Source organism: Diadema antillarum, unplaced genomic scaffold (genome assembly GCF_040938485.1).
Source record: "Diadema antillarum isolate AM-2024a unplaced genomic scaffold, OU_Dant_1.0 seq00000089_RagTag, whole genome shotgun sequence".
Lineage (NCBI taxonomy): Eukaryota > Metazoa > Echinodermata > Echinoidea > Diadematoida > Diadematidae > Diadema > Diadema antillarum.
In genome coordinates this window covers 173,681-192,135 of record NW_027271179.1, presented here as the reverse complement: position 1 = coordinate 192,135, position 18,455 = coordinate 173,681, and the positions used below count along the sequence as shown (strand labels likewise).

At 41.3% G+C, this 18,455-nt stretch overlaps 1 protein-coding gene across 1 annotated transcript in view; it reads right to left on the bottom strand.

Moving 5' to 3' along the window:
• Positions 1-18,455, bottom strand: part of LOC139726533 (nuclear pore complex protein Nup205-like) — a 37,957-nt gene that overhangs the window by 758 nt on the left and 18,744 nt on the right. The window contains exons 19-36 of the mRNA XM_071637516.1: positions 17,654-17,815; positions 16,622-16,867; positions 15,975-16,133; positions 14,494-14,601; positions 13,724-13,974; positions 13,131-13,322; positions 11,497-11,770; positions 10,768-11,003; positions 9,869-10,060; positions 9,357-9,472; positions 8,221-8,377; positions 7,464-7,596; positions 6,466-6,768; positions 5,759-5,839; positions 4,773-4,939; positions 2,650-2,770; positions 1,269-1,403; positions 22-125 (exon numbers count right to left, since the gene is read on the bottom strand). Of these exons, the coding sequence (XP_071493617.1) occupies positions 22-125; positions 1,269-1,403; positions 2,650-2,770; positions 4,773-4,939; positions 5,759-5,839; positions 6,466-6,768; positions 7,464-7,596; positions 8,221-8,377; positions 9,357-9,472; positions 9,869-10,060; positions 10,768-11,003; positions 11,497-11,770; positions 13,131-13,322; positions 13,724-13,974; positions 14,494-14,601; positions 15,975-16,133; positions 16,622-16,867; positions 17,654-17,815 (3,137 nt within the window). The remainder of the gene's footprint in view (positions 1-21; positions 126-1,268; positions 1,404-2,649; positions 2,771-4,772; positions 4,940-5,758; positions 5,840-6,465; positions 6,769-7,463; positions 7,597-8,220; positions 8,378-9,356; positions 9,473-9,868; positions 10,061-10,767; positions 11,004-11,496; positions 11,771-13,130; positions 13,323-13,723; positions 13,975-14,493; positions 14,602-15,974; positions 16,134-16,621; positions 16,868-17,653; positions 17,816-18,455) is intronic.

Here is an 18,455-nt window from a genome sequence, read left to right as displayed (position 1 = left end):
AGAAGAGAGAGAGAGTTTTACCTGCTTGAGATCCTCCTGGGTGATGCCCAGTGCCTCTGGGCTGGTGGCAGGAAAGAGGGACTGGCGGTATAGATCAGACTCATTCAGAGCTGGGCTTGACATGTCTGAATGGAATTACCGAGAATGAGCAAATAAGACATATTATTAGAGTCAACATACTTACACCAACCTACACAATAAAGGCAAGTGGGAATGTGACTGTGGTGTACCTATCAATAGAGTTTCCCTCTGATAACACACTATATTTCAGCACATGGATGATAACAGTATAACTATAAGGCATATGGTGGTCCTATGTTAGTGTGCAAAACTTATTACTAATACCACCCATATACAAGGCTGTGGTCTGATGGTCCCTGACCAGTAAAAATCGCTGTTGAACCAGTAACTTTTTCAGGAATGGACCAGTAAAACATAGACAAACTGGGTAGCTACTGGTCCGACAGACAGGTTTGACCAGTGGAAAAATGTGTTAGTGTGCAGCCCAGCATATGGATAATACCAACACATTAAGTGTATGACTACAAAAGTAGTGGACAATTTAGCACTATGATCTTGTTGGTACGCTATGAAACTATTATATCTTTGATAACTTTTGTGCTACTCTATAACATATTTGTTTGTCTCATTCATTCAAAACCCACACTGTGATGAAAAGCATGTCTGGTCTTAACCTTTAAAGGGCATTCAGTATAAATACCATGGCTTGAATTCATGAAGGTGGTTGAAGTTTAGATTGTGATTTTTGCAAATTTCTTCTACGTAAATACATGTGACAGATTGCATACATCAACAACGTCTAGTAACAAATGCGTGTTGATACGGGAAGTCAAAGGTAGACCTATGGACTAAATTTAAACCATGGTTTAAATTTAGACCACCTTCGTGAATTCGGGCCCATGTGTTATACATGACAGATTTCTCTGATCTCCCTTGATTCCTTCAGAGCAAAGTGAGCAGTTATCCTTGTATTCATTCCCTGAAGTGTGACTTATCTGCATTCATACTGTATAAGTGGTTATTTTCGCGAGGGTTTAATTTTTGCGAATTTCGCAAATCACAGTTGGATCACGAATTTAAGAACACGCGAAAATGTCGCCATACACTAGAGTAACAATGCATGCAAGATATCATTGGTGTCAAATCGCGAAAACAACATCTCGCGAAAATGTCTGTGACCTTCTAATTCACGAAAATAACAGCTTATACAGTACTACAACATCCTATCACTGGATGTAGAGGCTCACCTGCAAGGTTTCTGGGAGGTTGGCGGAGTGCAAAGGAAGCTGAAAAGGGGGTAGAGCCACCCCTACTTGGCCGACAGTGCAAGAAGTAGTACTCCAGATGGCGCCAGACTAAAAACATGTCACACTCGACTGCATCTGATGAACGACTAATTCAGGAATACATCACATTGACAAGATATCCTTTCTTTCCCTTTTGTGACTCATTCAAAATAGGACCATCAAGACAAAAATGCAAAATGCCATTATGTCCCTTCTAGAAACTCCAGAATACTCTTCCCATGAAGCATTTGCTATGTGCACCAAACATAAACTATAGGGGGCACTCTAAGAACTGATACTCTTTATGGCATACTAATTTGCAATAACATAATTCATAAGCATATCAAATTGATCTATTGATTTACAATCTTATCAACTCTGTCTAATGGAATTAATACAATATAACACAACCCTCATACTCCGCATTCGCAGAAAAATCATCATGTTGATACAAAATTAAATGAAAAACTATTTGAAATTCAATTTGTATATTATGAGTAATGGAAGTTCACAGAACTCAGCCACCGGCTGCACAGAGCCCTTGGCTAAATTTGTGTAATATGAGACGCTGTCCGCATGCAATTGGCATATTTGAAAGCTGATGACTACTGTGGGGAAAGTACCACTGAGATAGAATAATAATTCAACGCTATCATGAGTAAGGGAGGGAGCGCAGAGTGATGAGTTCTCTAACCTCCTGTTATTTTTAAAACATACATTTGATTTCATCTATTTTTCATTTCGCTTTCTATTTCATCCCATAATGTATTGGTATGAAAATTCAGCCATTGGCTGCGCTTGGCTACTGGTTGACAGTAGTCATTATTCACAAAGGAACAAAACAAGCAGTGTTTTTATTCAGGGACAACTGTTAAAGAGTTCTGCTTGTAAGGCTGGAGGTAACTGATGATTTGGAGTTTACAAATTGTACTATCCCATCACTGCCTGCCGGAATGAAGCCCTTTGGACGCTGGATTTTTCCACCTGGCATGGTGAAGTATGTCTGCTAAGTGGAGTTTATTCCTCTTGTCAGAGGAGGTGATTGCAGATCTAGCCATGAAAAGCCCTGACTTGATACCAGATGCTTTTATAATCATACACGCCCTGACATTATGCACATTCAACCAATGGTGCTACGAGCAACTTTTTGTACCATACATTACAAGATAAAATGTAACAATAAAGTGTGCACAAATTTGAATCCATTCAGATACATATTACATTGGCCTATAGACACAAGTTTGTGGAGAGGATAAGTAATATCATTTCCAGCATTTATATAGTGGCTACAGCCTACACATAGTGGCTGATTCAGTGGTGGGCTGGTGATTGTCAAGGATACAAAAGAGAAGAGACAGCTCCTGTACTCTGTTCCTGACCTCGTGTGTGAGCTGTCTGGTTGCTAGGTGGAGCCGCTGTTGTGAGGAGAGCTTGGTGCCTGGCCCCGCCCAAAGCTTGGAGAGCTGAGCCAGAGAAATTTAAACACCACAAACCAAGAGCGTCATTTTGCATGTTTGCCGATTCCATGCATACTGCTTTTATCACAGGAATAACAAGTTTAACCCTAACCAGGCCGGGCTTTTTTGGGTGTTCTGTGGCCGGGGAGGGGTTGATTCAACCCCCCCCCCCCACACCCCCCCCCACCCCCGAGATCTCGGCCGTCGCTTGCGCAATCACCATGAAAATTGGCACATACATTACCTGTCGCATAATCTACCAAACTATAAAAAAATAATGGAAATTTTCATCATAATGATTAATTATGTTAATATATGCATAAAATCATACATTTTGCTCTAAATCAGAAATTAAAGCTCCTAGAATCCTAATTTTGGTGATAACATTCTTTGTAGCATTCCTAACAATGTACAAGAAAAAAAAATCTGGTATCAAAATCAATTTCTTATGTATTTTATTGTTTTATGAATTTCTTATGTATTTCCTTGTTTTTCGACCTTTTGTTTTATCATTTTTTTTTGCTCAAAATTTATGACAGAACCTATTTCAAGCATAATTATGCTAAAATTAATTAGTTTCAGCCTATGAAAGTGAAAATAATCATATCTTTATGAATAAGAAGAGAAAACTCCATTTGCATAAACTTTATACACAAAATCACGTTTTTGAGCCATTTTCGGTCTGACAGGCATGTACAAAAGGTCACGCAGCGTCGTAACTGTATGCGCGATTTTTGCGAAAATGGTGTCAAAAGATGCGCAAGACTTGAAAGTAAAAAGTCAGCGCACAGCGCGGTCAAAAAATTTCGGGCGGCGGAGTAGTCGCGAAAAATGTCGAGGGGGGGGGGTTGATTCAACCCCCCGGCCTTTTTAGGGTTAAGGGTAACTCAACTGAAAACTTCTAACAAACAAGGCAGATCTTTACAGACCCCACAAACTTTGCCTCTGCCTTTTGCTCTTCTTCTTGAACATGAGCTTAGCACGATCATTTGCAATATAAATGAAATAGTTCGAAAGAAAATCCCTATGAAGTAAGAGGCACTTCAGAATTTTCTGTGTAAACATGGAGAGATTCAGAACAAATTAAAATCTACCGCGTTAATAGAAATACATTTCTATTACACAAATTGCAATTGTGTGATAAGCTGAAGAATACTGCAGCTCTAGGACAGCTATTTCCCCACCCCCTCCTCAGGCTACAAGGAATTATGTACAAAAACAATGAACAGTCTAAATCACCAGAAGTCAATACAGCAATTCAGAAGCACCCCATTTCCATGTAAAAATACATGAGAGATTCAGAACAAAATCTGCCTAGTTTCTCCTCTAAGAATGCTTTCTATCACACAGTATGCATTAACTTTCAGAATGCTACAGCTCCAGGATAGCCGCATGAAATTATGTAGAGAAACAGTAAAGCATAAATATCACTCGAAGTCAACATATCAATTGAAATAAAGCAGTGAGTGCCCCAAAGTGCTGGTGATTACAGTAATATATCGTCACACTTGCTGTAAACACACCACACACAGAGACTTCACAAAATAAGGTCACTAACAGACACTACTTAAAGGGGAAGGCTAGTAACTGATCAGTGGGAATCAGTGGAAATGCTGGGAGATGATTGTTCCAATCCTTATGGGATTCATTCAAGAGTTCATTGTATATCTACTGTTGTGTGAAAATGATTTGCTTCAGAATGGTCTCATATTCAAGTAATGTGCAGTTTAATGCTTCCATGTTAGCATCCCTGGTCAGTGACGGAGCATAAATCTGCACATTACTTGCATATGAGACCGTTCTGAAGCAAATCATTTTCACACAACAATAGATATACAATGAACTCTTGAATGAATCCCATAAGGATTGGAACAATCATCTCCCAGCATTTCCAGTGATTCCCACTGATCAGTTACTAGCCTTCCCCTTTAAAACACAAAACAGACATTCAAGATACTTTTTTATGACTACATCTCAAAAAGACATTATTTTTTTCCCCCCAACTGACCTCTTTCAGTTCCTCTGCTGGAAGATCTGCCACATTCTGGAGTTTGTGGAGGGACTGCTGATGAGTCTCCATGGCAACTAGAAATTCAGCTGAAGCCTGGCGGAGATGGCGTACAATCAGCCCTAGGCTCGGAGGCCTTGAAAGGTCCCGGGAAGCCATCGAGGAAGCTGGGAAGATAGAAGAGAAGTGCATGAGAACCCTGAAGCTGTGATGGGTATCAGCTTTTTATAACAACAATTAGACCTTCTATAGACTAGATTCCAATGACATCAGCAAGGCTGAGGGGCAAAAAGTGCGTATGTAGGCCCTCATATGCAATGGCAAGCATGTAAATGTTACAAACTACGTCCCATGACAGGCAGACGGGTACGTATGTGGCACATGTACTGCTCACTAGAGCTACGCGCTTATTATACAGTGTACATTTGGGTTTGCCCCTCTGGCAACGCGTCATTTGACATCACAGAACCTCGTCTATAGACAACCCTACTCATTAGTGCTCTGATTAGTAAGAGGACATGATAGCAAAAGCAATGCATTTCTTTTTTCCCGTCTTATGAAGTCACAGCGAGTTTGCATGGTCTCTACTGCTGATGCCACAACAGTGAGGAATATGACGAGAATCAAAGTTACGTGGATCAAAAAGTGTGTTGTCACATTTATATAACGCAAATACCACATTATATCACATTCCATCACTTTTGGTTTGAACACAGAGTACAGGTACCCTGAACTATGAGGATCAGTTAGAAAATATCTCCAATGAATGCCATATTAGACAAGTCCTATTTTGTGTCTGACTGACAGTGTTGATGTTTCTACTGATAAAGTAGTCAATTTCACTGACCCCACTGAAGATATTGTTCAGGTTATATCTTTCCATAGGAGCAACAAAATGAACTAAACATCTAATAAAGTAAAGCCATGCCAAACCACACAGACACACAGAAAGAAATGCCAAAAGCTTTCAAGCACTGGCTTCCTACCTTCTAATCTTTGATAGTCTCTTGCAACAGCCTCCTGGAGAGATGGTGTGAAGAGAATCTGGCATTCATCAGCAGTGTTTCCTAAAGTGTGAAAAACCAATATTTGGAGAAACATAGATATTGCAATACAACATAGCTTTGGCCAATCATTGTCCATACAAAGTCTGTTCGAACACAGACTCATGCATATTCCCCTCCCCCAATGAACAAACTGAGCTAATCACACATAAACTCAGTTTTATAAACTGCCAACTGTATGACGCTCCTGACACCACAAATGTTTTTTAATCACCCATCTGAAGTATGTCACAGATCCAAAGAACCTTTTTGCTCAGGCAAGTAAGCATCACTGAAGTGGTTGTACTGAATAAATGGAATCATTCATTTTCAGAAAGCAAAGGTCACTTTTTTTTTAGTTACTTACCAACACCATCAGATATTTGAAAAAACAAACAACAAATAACTTGTGGGCATGTAAGTTGTTGCCATGGTAACTGCAATATTTTTGAAGTTATAATGATGGCAAAGCTCTGAAGCCCTACATATGATGTTAGTCAAAATGAGTTTATATCTGTTCCACACCCCCACAATACTTCCCAAATGAGGGCTATCACTCATGTTCTCTGTCTAGTAAATCACAGCATGATATATGGTGGGTAAGGAGATAGCATGACCATGCCCTGCAAAGGCAAGAATGCTCTACCAACCTGATCTCACCACGACCGTCCGGCAGTAGCCGATGACGTGACTGATGATCTCCAGCAGCGCTGACCGTCCACTCTGCCCTCTGCCGCCTTCATCACCTCCCGCCACCCCTCCCCTGTCCTCTGACTGCCCCGCCCTGCCGTGGTGCCGTGCCTCGCTGGTGCCCAGCTCCTTGAGGCACTGGTCCAAGGAGCTGAAGCGGGGCACCAGGGCCACCACCTGCCTGTGGAGACGGGTGAGGTGGGTCTGGAGGGGAACGTTGGAGGGACCCGAGAGCTCCAAGAGGGTTGGATCAAAGTAGTCCACTGATAAATAAACATAATGAAGGACAGAGTAAGCATGCTTAACAATATCACAATCAACCAACCAATTAACCACCACCAGACAACAGCACAAAAAAACATGGGTCATTTCTCAGGAACACCATTTATTCATACAAAGAAAATTAAATCCACAATCAAATTATAGTACTCCAACGGAAGGGGGGGGGGGGGGGGGGGGGGAGTAAAAAGACAAAAGCAGAACAGTAAAGGGAAAGTGTACAAGAAACAGATGACTAGGAGCACAAGGAAATAAAAAGAGGAAAAGGAAAAGGAAGTTAAGAGATGTTTGTTTTGTTCTGTTTTTATTCTTCCTTAAATGATTATGGCAAAAGTGCAGTATAGAGCTGACACAATGCATACGGCTGAAGTATATGGCAGAATAAAATTAACAGTGTATCATCCTTGCAATCAACAATTGGTTTAGCTACAAAATGGGCATACTGCTAGTACACTAAACATACTGTGTACAAAATGTCACATATTGTATGCTTACGCTTCTGATTGTTTTACGAGTAGATTCAAACGTAAATGCAGACAATTTTGATCTTTGTAAGAAGCAGTCAGGGGATGGACGAGGCCAAGAGTCTACAATCTTGTGGTTACCAACATCACTCTCCTGAGCAACAGATTTTAATTTGGTAAGCAATCGTAATGCCCATCCATGTACAGTACTTTACCTTCTCCCATTACGGAGCACACAACCCCCGTCACCAGTGCCAACTCTTCCAGTGATTCCTTGTGAGGGCGCTGGTGCTGTTCCCTCAGAATGAGTGTGAATGTGTCGGAGTGAGAGACGATGAAGTGGAGAACCTATTGCAAGGTAAGCAGACATACTTAAACTGATGATACATGTTCATCTCACAAATATAACTCACATATCAATCTCGCAAATGTAACTGACATATCAATCTCACAAAATAACTCACATATCAATCAAACAAATAGAACTCACATATCATGCCAATGCACAGAAACCTACTTCAATATTTCATTCGTCTCTGTATTTCAACAGATTTATTTCATTGACTGAAATTATTCACTGGCATCTGCATGACACTAGGATACTACAATAATATTTATCTTTCACAAACATATTGAAGTTTGAAGGGAATGCTGAGGGGGAGACCCTTTGTGATGAGACTACCACGTACAGTATATCAAGGTCTTTCATTATTGTGGCTACAAGAGATCGTGATTTCAGACTGTGATTGTAACTGTGCATAGCCTATCATGTCATTTCAGACCATTTCTCCTGAAGGGCTGCTGCCCATATACTAGTACATGTGTATCACCTTTGTGAATTTGAGACTTTTTCCAGATCACAGCAAGGAACAAGAACATACCTCTCACTTTGTACTGAAACATTCATACTTATCGGTTTTGCAGACATCAATTTTTGCTTCACTAGGCAGTCAAGCCATTGAAGAGACTCACCTGACTGGTTGCCTCCTTGTGCTGACAGCCTAGGGAGGTGAGAATTGCCATGCTGAGCCGGAGAACAGGGAAGAGGAGTTGCCGATAGCGACTCATCACATCGGGCAAGAAGGAATCGACAGAGACAGCTTCAATACCATCTGTCATGATGGGATGACTGCAGGCCAAAAAAGGTGTCATTGAAACATGTCTAATCACTATAACAAAGTTATATTCTTATGCTTAAAGTTAGGCTCCATCTGTAATCACTTCATAATGATTTTTTTGTTGCAATTGTAATGATCGGAAACAAAAGCAGAGACTTTCAATGTTGGTTCTAGCAAGGAGAGTGGCTTCATCTACAAAATACCAAAGGTTTAGATAGATGAGATCGTTATGCGATTATTGTGACTTTCAAATTACTGAAATGGATAGAAATGTTTAGGACTGGTGAATTTAAGCCTTTATTTGCACACGTGCATGACAAGGGAGAGAAATGCAGTAGTAAGATATCTGACTGACATTCTGTTTCTGTGGAAAGCAAAGTGTTCTTGAACAGGTGATTTTCACTGAGGTAATTGCACAATAGCCCCATGCCAGTAAAAGTAATTTGAGTATTTTTTTTACATTCTCATATTAAAGAAATTCTGATGATCAGATGCAGAACAGATGAAAATAATAAACTAAAAAGGGACAACGGAAGGATATCATTGAAGGAAACCATATAGTCATTAATACAGCGAGTGAAGCACTCAGCACATGGTAAAACATACACTCCCACCAATGCTGCTTCTACTAGATGTATCATACACCTCTAGATAGAGATTTCCCCAACACATTTGAAGCTTCTCCACCCTAACTATATCAATATGACACTATTCAATGCACTGATAATGTCACTGTTGCAATGTTCAAGTAAAGTGCTAATACCAATGTTCAGGTAAAAAGGTAAACCTTGATTTGTCATGACTTAGCACAAACTAAATCCCATCCCTCTTTTTGCAAGCACTGGAAGTTCAAATCAATAATTCGTTCTTTATACAATAACATGTGTTGTCCTTAAAAGTTACCCAAGATCACTTATGTCCAGAGTTCCTTGCAATACCTTTCATGACAGGAGGTTCGGAAACAGTTGCATGAGGTCACACAGCACTTACCTGCTTTGATCAGGTCGAAGGTCAAGGAACCTGCACTGGGCTAGTCTCGCCATCAGACCCATTTGTAGAAGGGCTTGGGCTCCTGACACACTCTCTGCTACCCTTGTCAGAAGTGACTAGGAAAGAACCAAACAAAATGTCAATGCCATTTTAAATGCCATCCTACAGGACACTTGAGGCACTCCTTTGACTTTGGAAAATTTAAAGAAAGGCAGAGAGAATGGAAACAAACAAGCAAACAAACAAGCAAATACACGAACAAACAAACAATCGAAAAGTAAGGGTGTCCTGTCTGCTATATGTATGAACTTGATATCCGGAATGGGAATGTACAATGTATCCGATCATAGTTTCACAGCTACCACCACATACTTGTGTAGCTAGCTTGACCACAAGTGAAGGAAGTCTAATAAAAAGTAAAACCATATCTGCACTGTCTTTAAAACAGATAATCCATGCACCAGAATCACATTCTTCCACTGCATCTGAGTAGATATGGCATACACACTCACCATGGTAGACTCATAGATGTAGAGGGCCTTCATGGGTTCAGGGGTTGGCTGCAAGCACTGCTGGAGGGCGGCATCCATGTGTAGGAGGCCCTCCACAAAATTCCTCAGGTACCCCTTGGCAGCCAGGAAGGTCAGCCAATGACCCCGGTGGTCAATGGTGTTAACAGCATCAATCACAGAGAGGGCCAAAGTCTGGAATATCATCGGGCAATGGGTGAGTAGGAACATCAAGTAATGTAAAAGCTTTGGCAGCTCTGATCTATATCTCAAATGGTTGTTAAGCTCATACTAAACTGTGAGTTGTTTGGAAATGTACTACAACGTAGTTGAAATCATTTGGACACTGTGACCACTCTTATACAAACTAAATGCATGTAGAACAACATTTCATTACAAAAGTTGATAGATAGCTTACAAACATTCATGCAGACAAGTTCATGAAACTCATATTCTAATCACATCTCTGACAATTTTAGGCTCTGACATCTCCGTAAGTATTTTGATTTGTGATATGTGGGAATCTTGCTCCATCCTTTCTGCCCTCTGTTCACTGATTTTCACATTCATACTTGCAGATGAGCTTATATACATGGTATGTTGCCACAACTGATTGATATTTAGGAAGGATTTAAGGTAATCCTCGCATTCCTATCATTCCAAAGTAGCTTTTGTGTAGGTCTGGCGCACTGTAACCTCTTCAGTGGGTTAATGTAACTTATACAACAGCAACGTTTTTTTTTGGTCTTGTTTTTGCTCTTTTTTTATAATTCAACTTGATAGTGAAAGAAAAAAATAGCATAGCTACAGCTAAGAGCTCAGACATACATGGGTTTAAATATCATGTGAGACAGACACACACACACAGACACACAATTATACATGCAATAATAGCATCCTACCCTGCCAAGCTCATGGCCATCACACGCATCCCTGCACACCAGGTCACAGAAAGCCTCGCCAAACTCCTGAATGACGGCCATGTTGGCCGAGGTCACCCTCTCGTACTCCTCGAGGAGCGCGGAGTTGAGGGCGGGGGCCCCCTGCAGGGTGGGGATTTCCCTGGGCCTCTGAGGGATCTGGAGGTAGTTCAGCAGGGAGCCGTACAGGTTGGTCCGCACTCGCTGCTGCACCCCACCTGAACCACACAAGAGACATCATTAACAGGTGCGTGCTTAAAGTTTCATAAGAAAAATCTCAGCTAATTTGCATACATGGATACTATGACAAAAATCAAAGTGGACGTACAGATCTTAAACATGTTTGGAGACTACTCTATGGCTTTAATAGTATCACAATAGTTAAAACAGTGCGCAAATACATGCTTATTCTAAAAAGAGGATAAACTGATATTTTGAATATATTAGTCTGCAGCAAGAAAATGTAGTGGACCCAAGACTGTCTTAATCATGCATTTCCCTTGCTCTACCACTAATTTCTTCAAGAGTGCATACAGAATGGAACTACAGATTTATAAGTGATGCCTTCAAGAAATTACACATTTTAAGAAATTGCTCATGACAGCTAAGCTTGACTTTTGCAAAATATACTTCATCACTTTATGATTACTGAAGGTTGATAGCAGACAGCCTAACACCACTAAAAAGAAAAGAATGAAGAGAGAATATTACTGGTTGACAAAATGAAGGCGATGAGTTCTTTCAAGATGGCCGTAAGAGAAACGACAGGAATCTTGACACCGCTTCCTCCCTGGACCGACGAGGCATCACTCGCCCACGTCTGAATCATGGAGCCGTCCAGCACACGGACGTACTGCGATGACATCAGACTGGAGACCGATTGCGATTGGTCGGACAGAGTGCACTGACGTAGGGTCATGGTCAGTAGGAGGAAGGCGCCGGCAGCCTGGGAGGTCAGTTCAGCCACAGAGTCCTCATCGTTCACCTGTATGAGTAATGTCAGAGGTCAATTATCTGTAACTCGTATGAGCCTGCCTACGGTCATTGAAAGTTATCATAACCCTCACCTGGCTTATTCCTTCAGCTATGAGTGACAGCCAGGGAAATTATTGAGTGACAGGGTGATGTAATGCAGGGCTCAACATAAGCAGTGGCCCGATGCCCCAGGGCCACTAAAATTTTTTGTCAGGCCACCAAATTTTTATTAAAGAAGGATATCTTTTGGTGGCTTGATCAAGAAGCTGAAATTCAAAATGAATGTTTTAGGTGTTTCTTTCATTTCCAGCTATTACATTTCTTTTTTGGGGACACCAAAATGTCAAATTCAAAGATTTTAGTGGCCTGAACAGGCCATTGGAGAGAAAAGTTAGTGTTGAGCCCTGTGTAACATGCAATACCTCAGCAATAGAGGTATTAGCATTGCCCCTTTATCCAACCACTGTCAAAGTCCTCAGGCCAGTAGAAGTGCTTTGGCATCATGAAACTGTTCCCTCTATGTTTTTTTACTTGTTAAATCTAGTGACCAGGTTGAGTTGAGTTGTCTAACAAACTAAAGGGTACTACCCGCAATATTTTGATGCAGGTTATATGTGCTCAGTGATTCGAGTTCAATTATTTCTGTTATTTTTTTTCCCTTTGATATGGGAGTAACACATTAGTATCTACAAGTGAAGTTGATCAATAATACCACAGAGTAAATCCAACTCCAGAAACATTACAAATATTGTGGCCTACTTTACATTTACAATGAAACCCTTTCCAACGAAGTCAAGCAGCTCATTTCCACTGCTGATCTTGTTGTTCCATAGAGATCGGTGATTCCTACCCATACATATGCGTGCTGAAAAATCACCTGATTTCCCAATATAGAGCACTTCTGTTACGTTATCAAATTCCAGCTGTGTAGCGTGCCTCACCCTAGTAGAAACTAGAGCAGGCGCTTTGGTGCACGTATGGAAACCTCAAAAAATGTGCAGCTTGAACTCTCAAGTTCAGTGACCCTACCTGCCAAAATATCGAAAATTCTTCACAAAACTCATAAAAAATTCCCAATCACTAACAAAATTTAATCATTCCTTCCTTGTGCCATTCTAAACCTTTTATGTAAGTTTCATCCAAATCTGTTCACAACTTTTTGAGTTATTTGGCACACAGACAAACAGACACACAAACAAACCAACGCCAACGAAAACATAACTTCTACCCTTGGCGGAGGTAATAAACAATAAACATATCCCAATTGTAGCAGAGGAAGCTCTATCACTTGTAAAATCCTCTTACAATAAGTATAGCCTTCAAGATTACTGTGCAATTGCCTATCTGCTTCTTCTTGGGTCACTACTAACCTTTGCCAGGAGCTCTTGGAGAAGCTCTACAGTGACTTTCTGTCTCGTTTCCAGGGGCAACGATTCCTGAGGGGAGGACGTCAGCAGAACCTCAAGGACTTGCCTCCAGGCATCAAAGGCGTGACGTTTGGCCGCCATCACTTGACGCACGCTGTTCCTCGTCACAACAGTTCGCAGAATTTCACGGATTTCCTACATGAAGGTAGGCAGTAAACACCACTGAACTTACAGAGCATCCGTGTGGGACCAAAACAAGTCCACCCAGGTATTTTCATGACTGTGTGTACTCAGATTTAGATAAAATTTTCCCCTTCTAAATCTTGATCAATCTTGAAATGCGAGACAACCTGGTTCATCACAAGTCTTCCCTGTCATATTCATAAAAAAAAAAAATTGAATTCCATTGAATCTGGTCAAAGCTGGAGAAAGGAAAATGAATACATTAGAAAATCATATTTGTATTAAACTTGCAAACTACAATTCATTTAAAGCACCAAGCAGCATATTACAAGCACAGCAGGCAACCATTATGATCAGCAAGTCATTAATGAAACATATTCCAGTCAAAGCATCCTTCATAAAAGTGTCAATACCTGCTCGACCCTTGACCTTTGGCCCACAACCGATCCCGAGCTGCCGTGCCGATTGAGCTGGTCCATGAGGATGGAGTGTAGGAGGCGGAGGTTGCAGAGCACCACCCCGTACTCGTTTTTCTGCTGGCAGTGGACGATGGTCTCCTCCACGCCCGCTGGCTCAAAGGTGTCCAGGCGAAGCGGGGCTGGCACCTCTTGGGAGAAGTGGACGGAGTCTAGCAGCTGGAGGATCTTGCGCCTCATCTGGACAACTGAACATAAAGGGGGGGGGGGACAAGAAGCTTATGTCAGGGAGCTGACCAATGTCAGACAGTGCATCACAAGTAAGGATGAAAGCCAGCTGATTGTTTCCTTCTTGTAAAACTGTTACTCAGTACAGCGACTGAGGAGAGTGTAACAAATTAACCAATTCCCTGTATTCCTAGGAATGAGAGATTAGAAAGTTGGATAACTCTCTATGTGGATATGGATCTTCAGTGCTTCTTCCCCACTGCACCATGACACAATGGGCAAAACAAAGTAAAAACTTAATCTAAGCCTCATGAAGACCTCACAAAGTTACAGAGTAATGTTACCATATTTCCATTCTTAACAAAACAGAGTGACCAGTGTCCACATCCAAACATGTAATAGGTTACTCTGATTTATGCAAAGCCATGTCACATGCAGGACAACCAGGAATAGCAAATGGTATCTACAGATGAGCAGGACACATTAAAAGGTATGATGAGTCGTGATGTGCAAGACAGATAGATCTGATATTATCTTACTTGTGATTCCTGCTTCATTCTGTGAATGCAGCAAGGTTGAACCCAGGGCACTAGCCTCCTCTGCAAACGTTGTTTCCCCAAGTCTGTCGCCCTCTACTGACACATCTCCTGATCATTGTAACAAAACCAGATGGAACAAATGTCAAGCGTCAGGTCCATTCACACTGTGCGCCTTTCATGGCTTCACCTTCATAAACAGAGCATGATGGCAAACCCCCACACTGTCACTTAACTACTTGTCAGTAGCAATGGCAAAATCCCTCTAGCAGGCCAATCAAACTTTTAAGCTGAGTGGAGAGCAGTCTTTGTCAAAAATACTCTTATTCTACTGATTGCATGAGGAGCAAGCAGAAGGTCTTTACACAAGACTAGTCAAGACCCAGCTCGAGGGCCTCTCAAGATCTGTTTGACATTTGTAACTTTCGCCCTTGAATTACTGAATTTCACTACAGCCAGTTGGTAGCAAAAATCACGACTACTCAACAGTGTTGTCCCAAGAAGCTGCAGGAATAGAAGTTAAACACTGATGGCCAACGGGCGAATTGTGCAATGCCATTGGTCAAAGTGACTAACTGGATTAGTCAGTAGGAGTGGTGGGCAGGTTAGGCTCTCTCTTAATCGTGACTAATGACAAAAAAATCTCAAAATGTCCTCACCCTAAAGTGCTTCACTTCGTTCCTCAAGCTCTTTGCTCACAACTGTCAGTGCTAGCAACAGCATGATAGCTAAAATTTGGTGATGTCTGGGAATTTACTGACCACTGCATAAGGCCCAGTTATAATTCATATCAACCAAATACCTACTTGGCCAAAAGTAATACCACACTAATCTGGCACAATATAGTCACAATGATGGCATTACAGTGACAATTACTGCTCTACTGCTATGTCTGACTCGACATATTTACCATCAAATGCAAATCAAAATTCTGAAACACCATTCATAATAAATGCTTCACTAACTGAACAGTATGGATAAAGTCTAAAAATATTAATCCTGACACAGTTCTAAAGCATACTTGTAGGTGATGTCTGTGGAGATTTGTATCTGTGTCATATGAATAAGTATGATCCGGAAATTCTGTAGGTTTTCTTTTCTTTTCTGCTTCAAACTATGGTTAGAAAATGACTTTCATTTTTCATCCCTGAGTGCACTAATTGTAATCAGAGGCCATTTGTTCACTGCTTGCCAACCTAAGGTTTTCCTGTACTTTCATAATGACTCCCAAGAATAGCCATTGTACATTACTGGCCACTACACATTGAAAGGTCATTAAAATAATGTCAATGGCAACACTTCATGGCTGAGGCACAATAATGGTGAAAACACTTTAACATGAAATGAGCAACTTCACTGGAGTTCTTTAAATGGTTGGAGACTCAAAACCTTGAGAGTATTCACAAGGCCAGTTTGGAAGCAGAAAAGCGCCGGAGAAGCATTGACTTTGTAAGCCTGAATGGGGTAACGATGGACCGTCATACCGTCATCATTGACCACAGCTGGTGTGTCCTCCAAAAGGAGCCTTAGTAGCCGCTGGCTGTGGGAACGTTGACGATTGACCGTGGTCAGTCTCAGCTCTATGGCAACAGCTTTCAGCAGCCACGCCTCCTGGTTGAGGAGGAGTCGCTCATCAGTGTTTTCTGGCAGAGCGAGAACAAACAACAAAATGGAAGTATCAAATCTTTTGTTACTGCTTGAGCATGGTAAAGGAGGCAGCTTTAATGAGAGTCAGGGTGTGCTCTCAACTTATATTTGAAAGAGACTTTTGTGTGTGTGTGTGTGTGTGTAATATGAAAAGGCTTGTTAGATACAATTGTATATATCTGAACAGCTCTTAACTGAACGAGAAACAGCAGCTTGTTTGGTCTCTAGAGCAGGATTTGTCGGGAGTGCTTTTCCTCCAGGCCCTGTGAAAGACAAATTTCTCATAGGAAATCCAGCATTGCCAAACATTAACTTGCCTTCACACATAATTAAGATTGCACAGGTGTTTGTTTCATGCATTAAACCCAAAGTACCTTTCAACTTTTCATTAGATACCTTCTCTTCCTTCTTTTTCTTAGTCACAAGAAAATGATATACGGAATGCAACTGGGAAGCACTTTACTCGATTTTGATAGATCCTCACCTCCTGGCCTATTCACAAATGGAGCATGTCGGAGGTGTTTGAAGAAGAAATCTTGGGTGGTTCTGAGATATCTCATCACAGGCGCACTGGTTTCTCGGTTGGCGCACAGTCTGTAGATGAGTTCGTACGCCAGCTCAGCGAGTTGGGGGGTGTTGTGGATGGCTGAGGGACCGGTGCGCATGGTGAGACCTCGCTCCAAGACAGCCAGGACGGAGTGAAGACAGGTGCGGGGTGAACCAAGCACGCCTGTTTGGATCAAGAATGCATTCGCTGTCACTCTGGCATCACGCTGGGACCTCCAGCAGTCAAAAGACTACAAAGGTTTCTTAACTATCTCTGATCACACATAAATCACGAAATACCACAATTCCATAATGGTCAACGTGATGTTCAAAATCATTGAATTGCAAATCCTTCATGTATCCACCTAACTTGCTATGCATTTACTTACCCCATCCCCTCATTTACTGTATACGCCGAATATTACGTGAGGTTTTTACTTTCGCGAATTTCGCGAGTCAGCTGCTATTCGCGAAATTTAAGACGCGCGAAAATATTGACTCTGATCCCGATATGAATGTGACGCACGTGTAAACATTGCTCCGTTCAGTACAGGACTCCACGATCGCCAATTTAACCACTTGCGAAATCGTCGGGAGGTCTCGTCCCGCGAAAATTTAGACTCGCTAAATATATGGCATATACAGTACCTTTCTTTCAATTACAAAAACCTACCAACAACTACCAATGTGAAGGTCTTACAAAAAGGTGACAAACATAGGAAAAGGCTAAGAGGAATATCATTGGTATCCACTGAAAATTAGTTTCAAAACAACCATGCAAACTTGTAAATAAAGCATGTAAAAGGGTAAAGATATTGGTGAATAAAGGACAGTAACTTGTAAAGCATGAGTCTACTTGAATTCCACTGTAACATCTCTTCTTCTGTTTCCCCAAGGACATGCCACATCAGCATGAAAGCATACACAAATAAGGTGTGGAACAAGGCACGTGGATGAACAATATACATACCTGGATCCTGCAGCTCAGTCTTGCTGACAGGTTTCCTGAGGTTGAATCCCAGGAGGTAGTGGGCCAGATTGGGTCCCGTCTGAGAGAGGGAGAACAGCAGCAGTCGCATCACGTAGAGACGGGTCTGGCTGTGAATTCGGCTGTTTTCGTCTGATCCATCATCTGGAAAGGAAAGATGATGAATTTGTCATTACACACATCTTTGCTCTTGAGGATATATATGCCCAATATCTAGATTCAAATACTTAATGAACTACCTTTTAATCATATCTTGTCTCCATTAAAAAAAAAAATCCATACTTTCACAGCGACCACATTGAGGAAATGATTTCAGTGTTTCTATGACTTCATGCGATGGTATTCTCATTCTCAAGTATACAATAACATTCAAATGAAAATGAACATTTATTTCACACACTTCTTTACACAACCAAACCCCTCCAATTACTGACATTTTGATTGGAGCTTATGTCCAGCATGCAACAAGCTAGAATACAATGGATAGCCTTATGTTACCAATACCATAACAAAGAATGTTGAGAAAAACAACAAGCAAAGAGTTTGGGGCACACATCAACGGAATGGATAGACAGCTCAGACAGATAAATAGACGAGGAGAATATAACATATCCTGTACCAGTTCAGGGCAGGGTGACACAACATTTGCTCCTGTGACAATAGCTCCAGTCTTATTATCTCTAAGAACTTAGGGTTAGGGTAAGGATTAGGATTAGGGTTAGGATTATGTTTGTGGATAGAATTTATGTTTGGCTTAGCATGCAGATATTTCATGGGAACAATT